Raw genomic sequence first — 12,492 nt, 5'->3', positions numbered from 1 at the left:
TATATAATTTGTTGGTCCGGTCTTCTGTCATGTACAGAAGATGACGGAGACAGTTTTAAAGCAGAATGGAACAGTTTATTGGAATGATACTGAAGGATAAATCAATTGCAGATAATGTGGCGTGTAGAAGGTCCAAACGGGAAACACAAACACACACTCTGGCTCTGGAAGTTCCACAGAAGAAGATGAAGATTATATCGATCTGAATAATAAACAGAAAGTCAAGTTAAGTCCACAATAGCTCACAGCAATGTTTGCTTAGACAAGACCGGACAAAGAGTGTGTGTCTGTGACTGCCTTATATTGAGTGGGTGATGATGAGACAACAGGTGCAGTAAATCAATAGTCCGGTGATTGTGATCGGGGATAATGAGTGATGTGTGTGGAAGGACCTGGTGTATCCGTGACAGTAGACCGCCTAGGCTCCACAAACTGCAATAAAAACAAAGTGGCCAAACATACTACCAGAAACGATAACAAAGTGTTCCAGCCAATAAACGACAAGAAGGATTTGGGGGTGGGGGTTTGGTGCGTTTATGAAAGCACGAAAGGGAGGGGGAGTTAGCTACGCAGCTAACAGTTCAAACATCAACAAAAAGTAATGTCACACAGATTTGCTTAGAGTACCTTTAAGATGGCATATACTTTAGTAGAGTTGTTCAGTCCTGCTGTAATGTACTTTTCTTAATACAGTTTTAACCCTGCTTCTAACACTTTTTCATGTCATTGTATAAAGACACTTTCTGTACAAATCCCCAGTTTTGGCTGAGAGTAGGTGAAATGGATAAGACAAGTGAAGATGGCCACAACAATGTCCTCGTATCCCTGATACAGAAACCAGACAAAAGAAACAGGCGCTCTGTTTCAATCCACGCCATTGGCTTCAGTGTGTTTGAGGTCAGTATTAACAGAACAAATCTAATGCAAGTGGCTCTTAAACCACACTTATAAATGTGAGAGTTTCATTGTATTTGAAACAAAATATAAACTCTAAGTGGCAAATTGCTTTTCTCATTTCTCATAATAATTTTTCTTTTTAAATAACTAAACATTTAACACTAGAACAAAACATTTTGTCATTTGAAACCTTACAATCTTTTTACTTCTTTCACAGATTCCACCAGAGGTAAGATGCACCAACTAGGATTGTTTATACATGTTTATTAACACCTTTTCGACACACTTGTTTAATCTTGAAGTTTTGTATCATTCCCCCAGAGATTAGATATGAAGAAAAGTTTGGTTCAAGCTTTTTCCATAATAGAAAGCCTGTGGAAACAAGTGGGGAGTTTCAAAATGTAAGACAGGTGATGAAGTTCTTCAGGCTGGAGCCAGGACAGTATCTCATTGTGCCATCCACTAATAAGCCCAATAACAATGCTGAATTCTTCCTGTCTATTCTCTGCAAAAATGAGATCCAAACTGAGTAAGTTGTAATGTAATTCAAAACTATAATTACCTTGTGCTAGTTAAGTAAATATTTTTGCTAACAGCTTTAACACCCCCACTGTGTATTCAGTCTATGTCTTACTCATACATTGCCTCAGTTAAAACCTGCAATTAATGTTTGCATGCTTTATTGCATTCAAGTTAAAAGTATATTTTTATTTCAGAAAAGACACAGAAAGAACAGAGAAAGATTTTCTTGTGGATTTTACAAAGGTAACGAAACTATCAATATGCAATCAACTTTCAATGGTGTAGAATTAACTGAAAAAACACACAAAGCTTTCTTTAAAATAAATTTAAACAAAGGATTAAATAGTAAAATATAGTAAAATCAGAACTGAGGATTTGTATTCTGCCTTAGCTAGCCGTAATGCTTCTGTGACCGCGAACAGTGCTGTTTCAGTAGAGTGATTGCATTTGAAGCCTGACTGCTTGTCATCAAGCAGGTCATTCTGAGATACAAAGAAGGATACCGGGTTAGAAACAGCTCTCACAGGTGTTTTTCGCAATGAATGGAAGTAGGGAGACAGGTCTGTAATTGTCAATATGAGAGGAGTTCAACCTAACTTTTTTAAGCAGTGGTATGACCAGGGCCTGCTTGAAAGATTAAAAAAAATCCAGAAATTACAATGTATGATTTATTAACTATTTATTTGTATGATACAGCTGCAGATAAGTATTTGAACATCTGAGAAAATCAAAAAGAGTTATGAAACACAGGACATGATGGTAAACTGTCCTTTGTGCCAATAGGTGGTATGCACATGAGGTTTGCCTTAATGTTGAGAGTGGCGTGAGAGCTGTATTTTAGTCGTGGGAAAGCTGTAAATTGGGGCACATCATCAGTAGTGTTCCTTTGAATCAGGGGGTGTTTCGGCCTTTCAACACTAGACACCCTCAACAAAGGTGGCCAACTACAGGGTGATCAAACCTGAGCTTGTGTCCCATTTCCACTCATGAGATTGCCTAGTTGTTTGAGTGGCGCAACCCATGGGCCTATGCAAGGCAGGGGGGTCCTTTTCCATAAGTCAAGCCTAAAGCTTACCGCATATCTTGTTCACCATTCCTCCTGGAGGGTCATAACCTGGATTTGCAAGTGGGGTATTGGGTGGGAGAATTTCACGTTAATGCCTTTTGAGCCCAACAAGGGGCCTTCCGCTTAATTCATATCTTGTGGAATGTGATTTGATTGTCTGTCAATCTCTGGTGGAAAGATTAGTTGCTGGCCAATATCGACTATGATCTTCCAATCCCAGGCCATGGCTAATTGTCCAGCTTCTGATTTAATAGGGGGATGGTTGGGCTTTTCCTGTCCCTCTCGGATGAAGGTTGGAGCTGTGATGGAATTAGTTCTCAGGGGCAAGGCGTTGATGGTATTCCTCTTGGTCTCAAGAGCTGTTGCCAAACTCTTGAGGACCTTGTTGTGCCTCCAGGTGTAGCGACCCTGTGTAAGGCTGGTCTTACAACCAGTCAAGATATGTTAATATTTGGTACAGTACCCTTTGTTTGCAATTACAGAGGTCAAACGTTTCCTGTAGTTTTTCACCAGGTTTGCACACACTGTAGGAGGGATTTAGGCCCACTCCTCCACATAAATCTTCTCTAGATCAGTCCGGTTTCTGGTCTGTCGCTGAGAAACACAGAGTTTGAGCTCCAAAGATTCTATATTGGGTTTAGGTCTGGAGACTAGCTAGGCCACGCCAGAACCTGGATATGCTTCTTACAGAGCCACGACTTTTTGTATTGGCTGTGTGTTTCGGGTCATTGTCATGTTGGAAGACCCAGCCTCGACCCATCTTCAATGCTCTAACTGAGGGAAGGAGGTTGTTTCCCAAAATCTCACAATACATGGCCCCGGCCATCCTCTCCTTAATACAGTGCTGTCGCCCTGTCCCATGTGCAGAAAAACACCCCCAAAGCATGATGCTACCACCCCCATGCTTCACACTAGGGATGGTGTTCTTGGGACAGTACTCTTCATTCTTCTTCCTCTAAACACATTTAGTGTTTGAAAATAGAAAAAGTTCTATTTTGGTCTCATCTGACCACATGACTTTCTCCCATGACTCCTCTGGATCATCCAAATGGTGATTGGCAAACTTAAGATGGGCCTGCACATGTGCTGGTTTAAGCAGGGGAACCTTCCGTGCCATGAATGATTTAGTGTATTACCAACAGCAACCTTGGAAACGGTGGTCCCAGCACTTTTCAGGTCATTGACAAGCTCCTCCCATGTAGTTCTGGGCTGATTTCTCACCTTTCTTAGGATCATTGAGACCCCACGAGGTGAGATCTTGCATGGAGCCCAAATCCGAGGGAGATTGACAGTCATGTTTAGCTTCTTACATTTTCTAATGATTGCTCTAGCAGTGGACCTTTTTTCACCAAGCTGCTTGGCAATTTCTCCGTAGCCCTTTCCAGCCTTGTGGAGGTGTACAATTTTATCTCTAGCGTCTTTGGACAGCTCTTTGGTCTTGGTCATGTTAATAGTTGGATTCTTACTGATTGTATGGGGTGGACAGGTGTCTTTATGCAGCTAACGACCTCAAACAGGTGCATCTAATTTAGGATAATAAATGGAGTGGAGGTGGACATTTTAAAGGCAGACTAACAGGTCTTTGAGGGTCAGAATTCTAGCTGATAGACAGGTGTTCAAATACTTATTTGCAGCTGTATCATACAAGTAAATAGTTAAAAAATCATACATTTTGATTTCTTTTTTTTAGATTATGTCTCTCACAGTGGACATGCACCTACGATGACAATTTTAGACCCCTCCATGATTTCTAAGTGGGAGAACTTGCAAAATAGCAGGGTGTTCAAATACTTATTTTCCTCACTGTATGTGTGCATTTTGACAAAGCAGTTAATTGAAACAGTCCTCTCGTGGTTGTCTTGTGTTTAGGGTGATTACACAGACCCTGTGGACCAGGAGTCAAACTATAGAAATCAAAATGTCGGACTGTTTCGACAGTATTCTGATCAGGTAAATCTCCAAGTTTATGTCCCCTTTTCATAAGACAAATTTTTATTTTAAATTAAAACAACCTTGCATTATCAATGTTAACTGTCACAAACCCTCAAATGTCTTGCTTGGAAATAGTACAAAGATGTTGATGCTGGGCAACTTCAACAGCTTCTACACAACAACTTGTTCGGAGGTTAGTATTTTGAAATCACTCATACTGTTGTTGTTGAATGGGGATGTTTCATGAAATTGGGGGGCACATAGCGGATTTGTAAAGTCCATTTCAAAACCTGGCCCATTAAAATATATGAATAAATGCATATTCACATATGCTCTACCAAATCCGTAAATGTAAATATAATGTAATGCGAATTTTGAATATCAATATTGAAGCAGACAACTTTGGCATTGTTGAAGTTACTGTAATTTGCCTTTATGGCAGTGGTTCTCAATCCTGGTCTTGGAGGCCCACTGCACTGTACATTTTGTATCTTTCTCTTATCTGACAGACTCAGTTCAATTCAATGAGATCTCTGCTAATGAGTTGATGATTTGAATCAGCTGTGTTAAAAAAGGGAGACATGCAGAGTGTGCAGAGCGGTGGGCATCTAGGACCAGGATTGAGAACCACTGCTTTAGGGCAATATAAATGTTATTTTCTGCATAATTATTGAATTGCTTGCAGATTAAAGAAAACAGGACTTTTTATTTATCATATGGCTTTTGTTTCATATGTATTGCCAGAATGTTATAGAAAACAACCAAATGTGTAAATTAAAGGGACACACCACGTTTTTTGAAAATATGCTAATTTTCCAGCTCCCCTAGAGTTAACCTCTCGACGCGCACTAGTTCGGGGGCAGAAATACGTCCGTTTTTTTAACGCCGCTGACAATATAGCCTACTGTCTACAAACAATGATAATATTAACATTACTATTATTAGTTTAAAAGGTCTACAGGTTTAGCATCAGTGTAAGGTCTCTGTTTTGAGATACAGATGCTCTAGCATCATAAATATAGTATTTTGTTACAGAAGTCCAGATGACAACATGCAAAATATAAACGGGACTGCTTACCTTTGTGTTGGTATAACGATCGCGTATTGAATCCAGTCTGTTTCAGATGTTTGAATAACCCATAAAACTCTCAATAAAGTACATCCAATGACCATTTTTGTCCACAAATGCATATAATCCGTGAAATATATATTGTCCATTGTTTACATCAGATTTCACATGCACGTCTTGTAATAGATTATAATATACAATCTGAGGACTATTTACATCGTAACACTTGTATATGAGATTAAAACTCACGTTCAAAACCAGCGGTCAAGCTTGTTTGTAAAAGTAGGCGAGAGTATAATACATAATATCCAAACAGCGCTGTCAAATATCGTGACGTCATCTGACTCGCTCGTTCCTCCAATGACTTCATGGAAAATATTGATAGACAGAACGTGTAGCCAATTAGATAACGAATCCAACGATCTTTGTGTGACGTTTTATTTCCTGGTGTGGAAACTGCATTTTATACGCTTACATAAGAATAAATAATAATAAGAACGAACATGTATGCATGGAAACAAAAGACTTTTATTTTGGGCTGACTGGCACTTAGAAAAGGCACTAGTCTTACAAAAACTCTTGCAAGAACCTCATTTTTGGGCCTATTGACTTCAAATGTGAAATATAAATTCTTTAGACTTGTGGCTTTAGCATCATTGCATTTCTCATTAAGATTTTTAGTATTAAAAAAGATGTTATGCAAAAAAATTGTACTTCAGCCTCTCTAACTTTTTAATTTTTATCTTAAAATAATTTTGAAACCAGAAAAATGAAGCTCAAAGTGTCTTCTATCTAATGATACCACAGTTTTGCTTATACAAATGGTTTAGTAAAAACAGCTTTTTTGGTGAAAGTAGGTCTTTTCATGGTATGGGCCAGAGTGTGGGTGCTTTTCAAGAGGTTAAACATTTGATTTTTACCGTTTTGAAATCAAGTCAGCCGATCATGATGCTAATGGTCTAATCAGATTCAATAAATTATGCTAAGCTATGCCAAAAGTGGCAGCGCCAGACCAGAAGATCGGCCGAATGGATTCCAAAACGGCAAAAAACAAATATTCAACTCTAGGGAATCTGGAAAATACGCATATTTTAAAAAAAGTGGAGTGTCCCTTTAATAATTATTGGCCCTGTTTAAAACAAAACATGTGCAAAATGTAACTAATGTTAAAATTCATTTTATTATTCATACTTTATAGGAAACGCAAAAATTTCAGAAGGATTCGGTCTGGATACTTGTAGAAGTATGATTGCCATGTCAGATGTATCCTTTTCTCTTTTTATTTTTTGCTTATTAGCTGATTAAATGTTTCATTATGATTTACCCACAAGTTAAGCGTATTTTTCTTATTGTTATGAAATATGTTACCCTGGATCACAAAACCAGTCATGAGTCGCATTGGTATATTTGTAGTGATAGCCAACAATACATTGTATGGGTCAAAATTATACATTTTTTTAATGCCTAAAATTTACTTCTGTAAATATATCAAAAATGTATTTGTCACTATATGCTAAGGACTTCATTTGGACAATTTTAAAGGCAATTGTTTTTCAATATTTCAATTTTTTTTTTAAATTGTTGTGTCATACGAAACCATAGATTAATAGAAAGCTTACATATTCAGCTTTCAGATGATGTATCAATTAAACAAAAGACCCTCATCACTGGTTTTGTGGTCCATGGGTCACATAAAATATATCCTTATACAATTTCTTTGACTATAATTGCTATAGTCGTCTATAACTGGAAGACTTAATGGATCAGAATTCATGCATCTGTGGAATCGAATTATCAGATACAAGGTGAGAAAAAAAGTAAACTGAAGTCTAGAATATGGCATTGTTTTTTTCAATGTTGTTTTAACTCTATTTTTTAAATATTTTTACAAGGATATCTTTTACAGCATGCATTCCACTAAAGATGGTGTTCTCTCTTTGAAAGAACTGAATAAAGCATTGGAGAAAACAGGTTAATGCTTTTTATTTCTTGTACACTACAGGTACACTACAGTAGGTGCTTAAAAGGTTTTCCACAGTGATGCCATAAGAAGCATTTTTTGGTCCTCAAAGAATCATTCAGCATTTCATTTATACATTTTTGTAATCTAAAGAATCTTAAAGATGTTAAGGGTTCTTTATTGAACCATTTGATTACAGTATATTTCATTAATATTGTACGAGTAAAGTAAACACTGTACATGATTATACTGAATGTTTACAGTATTTCTTTCCGCATGGTAAAAAACATCCATGCATTTCCAATATGTGTGCTTTCCACTGAAAATCAGTTATACTAAATATGATGTAGAATATAAACGTTTGTGGAGACAAAAACAACACATGAGGGGGAAAACACAAAGCTTACAGTATGTTTTTGATCAACTGGTTCATAAAAGGTGTGGTATTTTGAAAAAGCAGTGCCTTGAAATGACAGCATGTTAGATTGTGTTTAAAGTAGAGATGTGGGTTTAGTATTTCGCAATACACTGTGTGTATTGTTTTGCAAAAAGTATGAGGCTTAGAATGTGCTTGTAGCTAGCAGATTTTGGCTGAAGTTTTGCTTCTTGAGTGTCAGGTTTCACTAACTGAATGTTATTTGTCATTTTTGTGTGTAAACAATCATAAAAATCTGTAATAAGACTACCCTTAAATAAATTAGGGGTTTTAGTGCCTCAGTGATCTTGGAAGCTTTATTTTATGGCTCCTGGTATAGGCATGGTGAATCTTGGCACCTTATACACTTTCAGAAAAAAATTACAAAACTGTACCTTTTCTATCTTTGGAGTGGTATCCTTAGGTTCTGTGCCTTTAAAGGGCTATAGTTGTTTAGAGGGTCTTTTAAGATGAAGGTACTGATAAACAAATGCTCCACTATAGAGTTTTGTGTGCACATATGTTTGTCCTTAAAAATATGTTAATTTTGACATACCTACCTAATTTTAATGTTTTAAATATTGTTGTCCAAATATAATAGAGGAACTGCATTTTTTTATGCGAACTGTCACAATCCCTTTCCCCCAGGCATGCATTTAAGTGAAGAAATCCTGAATCTCATGGCTGTGCGGTATGGTGGTACACTAGAACAGATCTCTTTGGAGGGTTTCATATGTCTTGTTTTACGTTTGGACTGCATGGCTAGTAAGTACGACTCGACTCGTTCTTGTGGCTTCCTTTGTCCATCAGTATCAGTAACAGTTGTTTTGGTTTTGTCATTAAAATGGCAATGGGTTGTGGCAGACCCTTCTCAGGGATGAAAGGACAATTTAAATTTCATTGTTCATGCACCAGCCCTTGGGTCAACACAATATTTTGCCAATTAGGTTGAACATGAAATACACAATGATAACTGTACTGGCATTAACTAACATTAAAAAAAGATTGCTGAAAAGCTATTATTGATTGTTAGTTTCTGAACCCATTCACTTGCTTTTGAAGACTTATTCATAACCACTGTAAGGACAAAAACCAAACAACTGTTTTAAAAGCGGTCAAATTAATATAAATAATTCATATTTTAATAAGTTTACTCTTCCTTTAATTGGAATGCTAATATTGTTATTCTTTTGTTATTAGAATTATTTCAGAGACTTTGTAATAAAGGAAAGGTGACTTTTGATGAGAGTGAGGTAATCCTGATGTAAACAATATATTTTCTCTAATATCTCTCCAGATATAAAGAAATATATACTTTAATGTTCTTATATATCCTTGTTGTTTTAGTGGATAAGGCTCACCATGTATTCATGAGGGAATGTCTGATTGCAATCAAGTGGAAGAAGCAATGCGACGACTAAACATTGAAGTTACTGATGGATGTAAATTTGATTGGTGTCAACTGTACCTGTACATGTGTTTTTAAGGGGTTTAATTGTGAGTTTTGATTATTGGTGTGTGGGGAGGTACCTTTGCCCATGACCGAATCCCCCCGAAACTCTCCTCCTGATGAGCTATTTTTCAATACAATATAACTGAACAGTGATGTTAACTTTCAAGCTCCAAAACCCCCCCAAAAAGATATCATTATATTTATCCATGTGGGTCGAGTGGTAATTCAATCGTTCTAAAGAAAAACAACCACTCATAAACAGACTAAAATTTAAAAAATCAACTGAAATATTCAATTAATTTAATAGACTAAAATACTTTATTGGCATGATGGTGAGTTAAGATGACGGCATTTTCTATTTGAGTTTCCCAGTCCTATCCTATTGTACAGCATATGTTTGCTTCAAGTGATATTTGCCCACATTTCCTACGGTGACCACTAGGGGTCACTGTTGTTGGGCCGTTTTGCTTTAGTTTTCTCCGTTTCTTCTACTTGCTAATGTATAATTTGTGAATCTGTACTCAGGTGTTTGTCTTTTTACATCATGTTTAAATGTTGTAATTTTCCTATTAGTCAGATGTACTGTAGCATGCAGCTATTATTGCAAAATCAATATCTTAAGGCTGAAACATCCTGGTGTTCACCACAATGGTGTTGATTTAGATTTTTTTATGTAGTTTACATTATAGGTTCCTTTGAACTTTGAAACTGCTGTGTTTAAGCTTTGAAACAAATAAATGCTATAATGCTAACCTACATAGTTTTGTATCAATTGAGGCTTCTTTGCAATGACTGCTAAACAAAATGTAACATGCTAAAGCTTTTCTATTAATTTAACCTCTTTTTTTAAAGATTTTTGCCATCACTTACATAAAAGTAAACCCGCCATAAAGTTTCCTTAAAATAAACACATAAACCTTGCAGTATGTCTCTCAAGTTAATAGACCATGACGTGCCAGTGTGACATTGTGTATTACGTAATCACGTCGAAAGGTCACGTGTTACATATGTAAAATGCACACTTGCGGACCTTTTTTAAACAATAAACTGACACAAAAACATTAATTAGTATCATTCCACATACAACAACATTGGAAAAGTCCTTTTTCTCCACCCTTGTAAACCCTGAATCCATAGTTTCGCAGTAGTCATGCGTCATGTGATTACTTAATATGCAAGTTCATGCTGGCACTTTGGCACATCACATGGCTATTGCAAGATGAGAAGTTGTTGTTTAAAAGTACCTTTTCTTGCCGAAAATGACAATCATTTGTTAGACCCTTATGCCTCAGTTAGGATTGTTTAGAGCCCGTTAAAGCTGTGTTGAAACGGCAATTTTAAACTACATTGAAACTGTTGAGGTCCAATAAAGTCTATTAAATTGAGAAACATTTTGGAATCTTCTTTACTAAACAAAGAAAGACATAAATATTCTGGATGACATGGGGGGTAAATTATCAGGATTTTTTTAAGAAAGTGGAATATTAGAGTTATTTTAGTTAATGTCCTGGCTCTTCCAAGCTTTATAATAATGGAAAAAAAAGGGTCCATGAATTGCAAGCCCAAAAAAGTGCATCCATCCTTCCCAGAAGTAAACCAATGGAGCTAATAAAGGCCTTCTAAGGTGAAAATAATGTAATATGAAAGAAAAATATTCATATTTCAAACTTAAAAAGTTATAATAACAAGCTTTCCTCGCAATGCGCGTTCACCAGGGCATAATTTTTCTTAAGGGGGCATAGTGTGCACACTTCATACTTCAATTATAATAATTAATAGAAAGCTTTAAACACATATTCTCATGAACAGACACAAAATTTAAGAAGCGTTTACAAGTTAATTTAATTGCCATTCTATACATTAACGAAATGCTAAGTGAAAAAAGCAAACACGTTTACACCGACAACTCATTTAAACTTTACATTGATGCGCCTATCGGCCATGTCTGTAATTGGTTGTAATGATCAACAGGGAATTAAAAGAAACCTTTGATGCAATAAGTAGATCTTAATGTAATGCTGTACTTTTTTTTCTTTAATAAAAACTAGCATATAAAACAAATTTGTAAGAAATTATTAGATGAATGCATTTGCATTATATATTTTACCTCAGAATCAAAGCACATAAACGTGATGGCACGCCCCCCCAAGAGGTGAATCTAGATATAAGCATTAAGAAACTTTGAACCATTATGTACGCCGGATAAACTGAAAATTGTGGTACTGAAAAAAAAACTTGTGAACACCAGTTGGACATGATTGAATTAAGTTTTCTTAAAATTAAATTAAGTATGATATTGTTCATACAAAATCGCACCGATTATTGATTATCCTCAGAAGTCACATTGTGCCTTGTAGCTAATTCATTATGAAGGCATAAAATAATGTGATCAAACGTACAGGTAAAAGTAAAACACATTAATCCATTACCTCATTCATGAACACGATTAGCGAATTCCATACATATGTGAAAGCAAGATTTCCTATCATTCCACTTTCTTTTATATAATCCTATAATTACATTAAAGATTATGTTATAATCTTCGCCTTTGTTATTGTGTTGTTGTGTAATAGCGACCTCTAGTGGAATATTTACATATTGTGACTAAACTAACCTACAGACTGACACTACACTCTTGTTTTCAATATGTGGTTCACATATGGACATTTTCTTTGTTAATTTAACACAATGGTTGTGTTTGGTCCATTGAAACAACTCTTCAATTTGTGCAACATGACTTTGGAGCAGGTTAGCCATGAACAAAAGTTATGGATGAAAAGGTAAAAGCCAGTAAACGTTTGTGGTGCCTCATGGTTAATGGAAACTAATTTAAAATGCACTTGGTTATTCATTTAAGTTGGTTTTGTGGTTCTGGGATAAGGGTGCGAATGCTAGGTGTATATGACTTTCATCTTTCAGCCAAACACAGTCAGTTATATTAAATGATATCCTGGTTATTTTTAGCTTTATAATGGCACTGAATAGTGCCCCATTTTAAAACACCAAAAAGTGAATCCATTTATCAAAATGTAATACATATGAGTATTAAATGTAATCTGAAGTGAAGCAATGAGTTTTTGTAACATTGGGTCAGAAGTCCACCTGACCTCAACTGTCATGTACGGCTGTAAGTAACATATACTGCCTTTGGATTAGTTTTTGATGGATAGATGTGCTT

At 36.1% G+C, this 12,492-nt stretch overlaps 1 protein-coding gene across 1 annotated transcript in view; it reads left to right on the top strand.

The window, feature by feature from the left end:
• Positions 1-10,715, top strand: part of LOC141365309 (calpain-1 catalytic subunit-like) — a 31,326-nt gene extending 20,611 nt beyond the window's left edge. Inside the window, exons 11-21 of the mRNA XM_073869509.1 lie at positions 737-897; positions 1,200-1,426; positions 1,614-1,662; positions 4,355-4,435; positions 4,553-4,610; positions 6,685-6,749; positions 7,223-7,291; positions 7,379-7,457; positions 8,510-8,626; positions 9,062-9,114; positions 9,209-10,715. Of these exons, the coding sequence (XP_073725610.1) occupies positions 737-897; positions 1,200-1,426; positions 1,614-1,662; positions 4,355-4,435; positions 4,553-4,610; positions 6,685-6,749; positions 7,223-7,291; positions 7,379-7,457; positions 8,510-8,626; positions 9,062-9,114; positions 9,209-9,235 (986 nt within the window). The 3' untranslated portion in view covers positions 9,236-10,715. The remainder of the gene's footprint in view (positions 1-736; positions 898-1,199; positions 1,427-1,613; positions 1,663-4,354; positions 4,436-4,552; positions 4,611-6,684; positions 6,750-7,222; positions 7,292-7,378; positions 7,458-8,509; positions 8,627-9,061; positions 9,115-9,208) is intronic.
• Positions 10,716-12,492: the final 1,777 nt, after the last annotated feature.

This window comes from Misgurnus anguillicaudatus, chromosome 7 (assembly GCF_027580225.2).
Source record: "Misgurnus anguillicaudatus chromosome 7, ASM2758022v2, whole genome shotgun sequence".
In the NCBI taxonomy this organism is placed as follows: Eukaryota; Metazoa; Chordata; class Actinopteri; order Cypriniformes; family Cobitidae; genus Misgurnus; species Misgurnus anguillicaudatus.
Note: the sequence above shows the minus strand (reverse complement) of the source record. Positions and strands in the feature narration are given on the sequence as shown.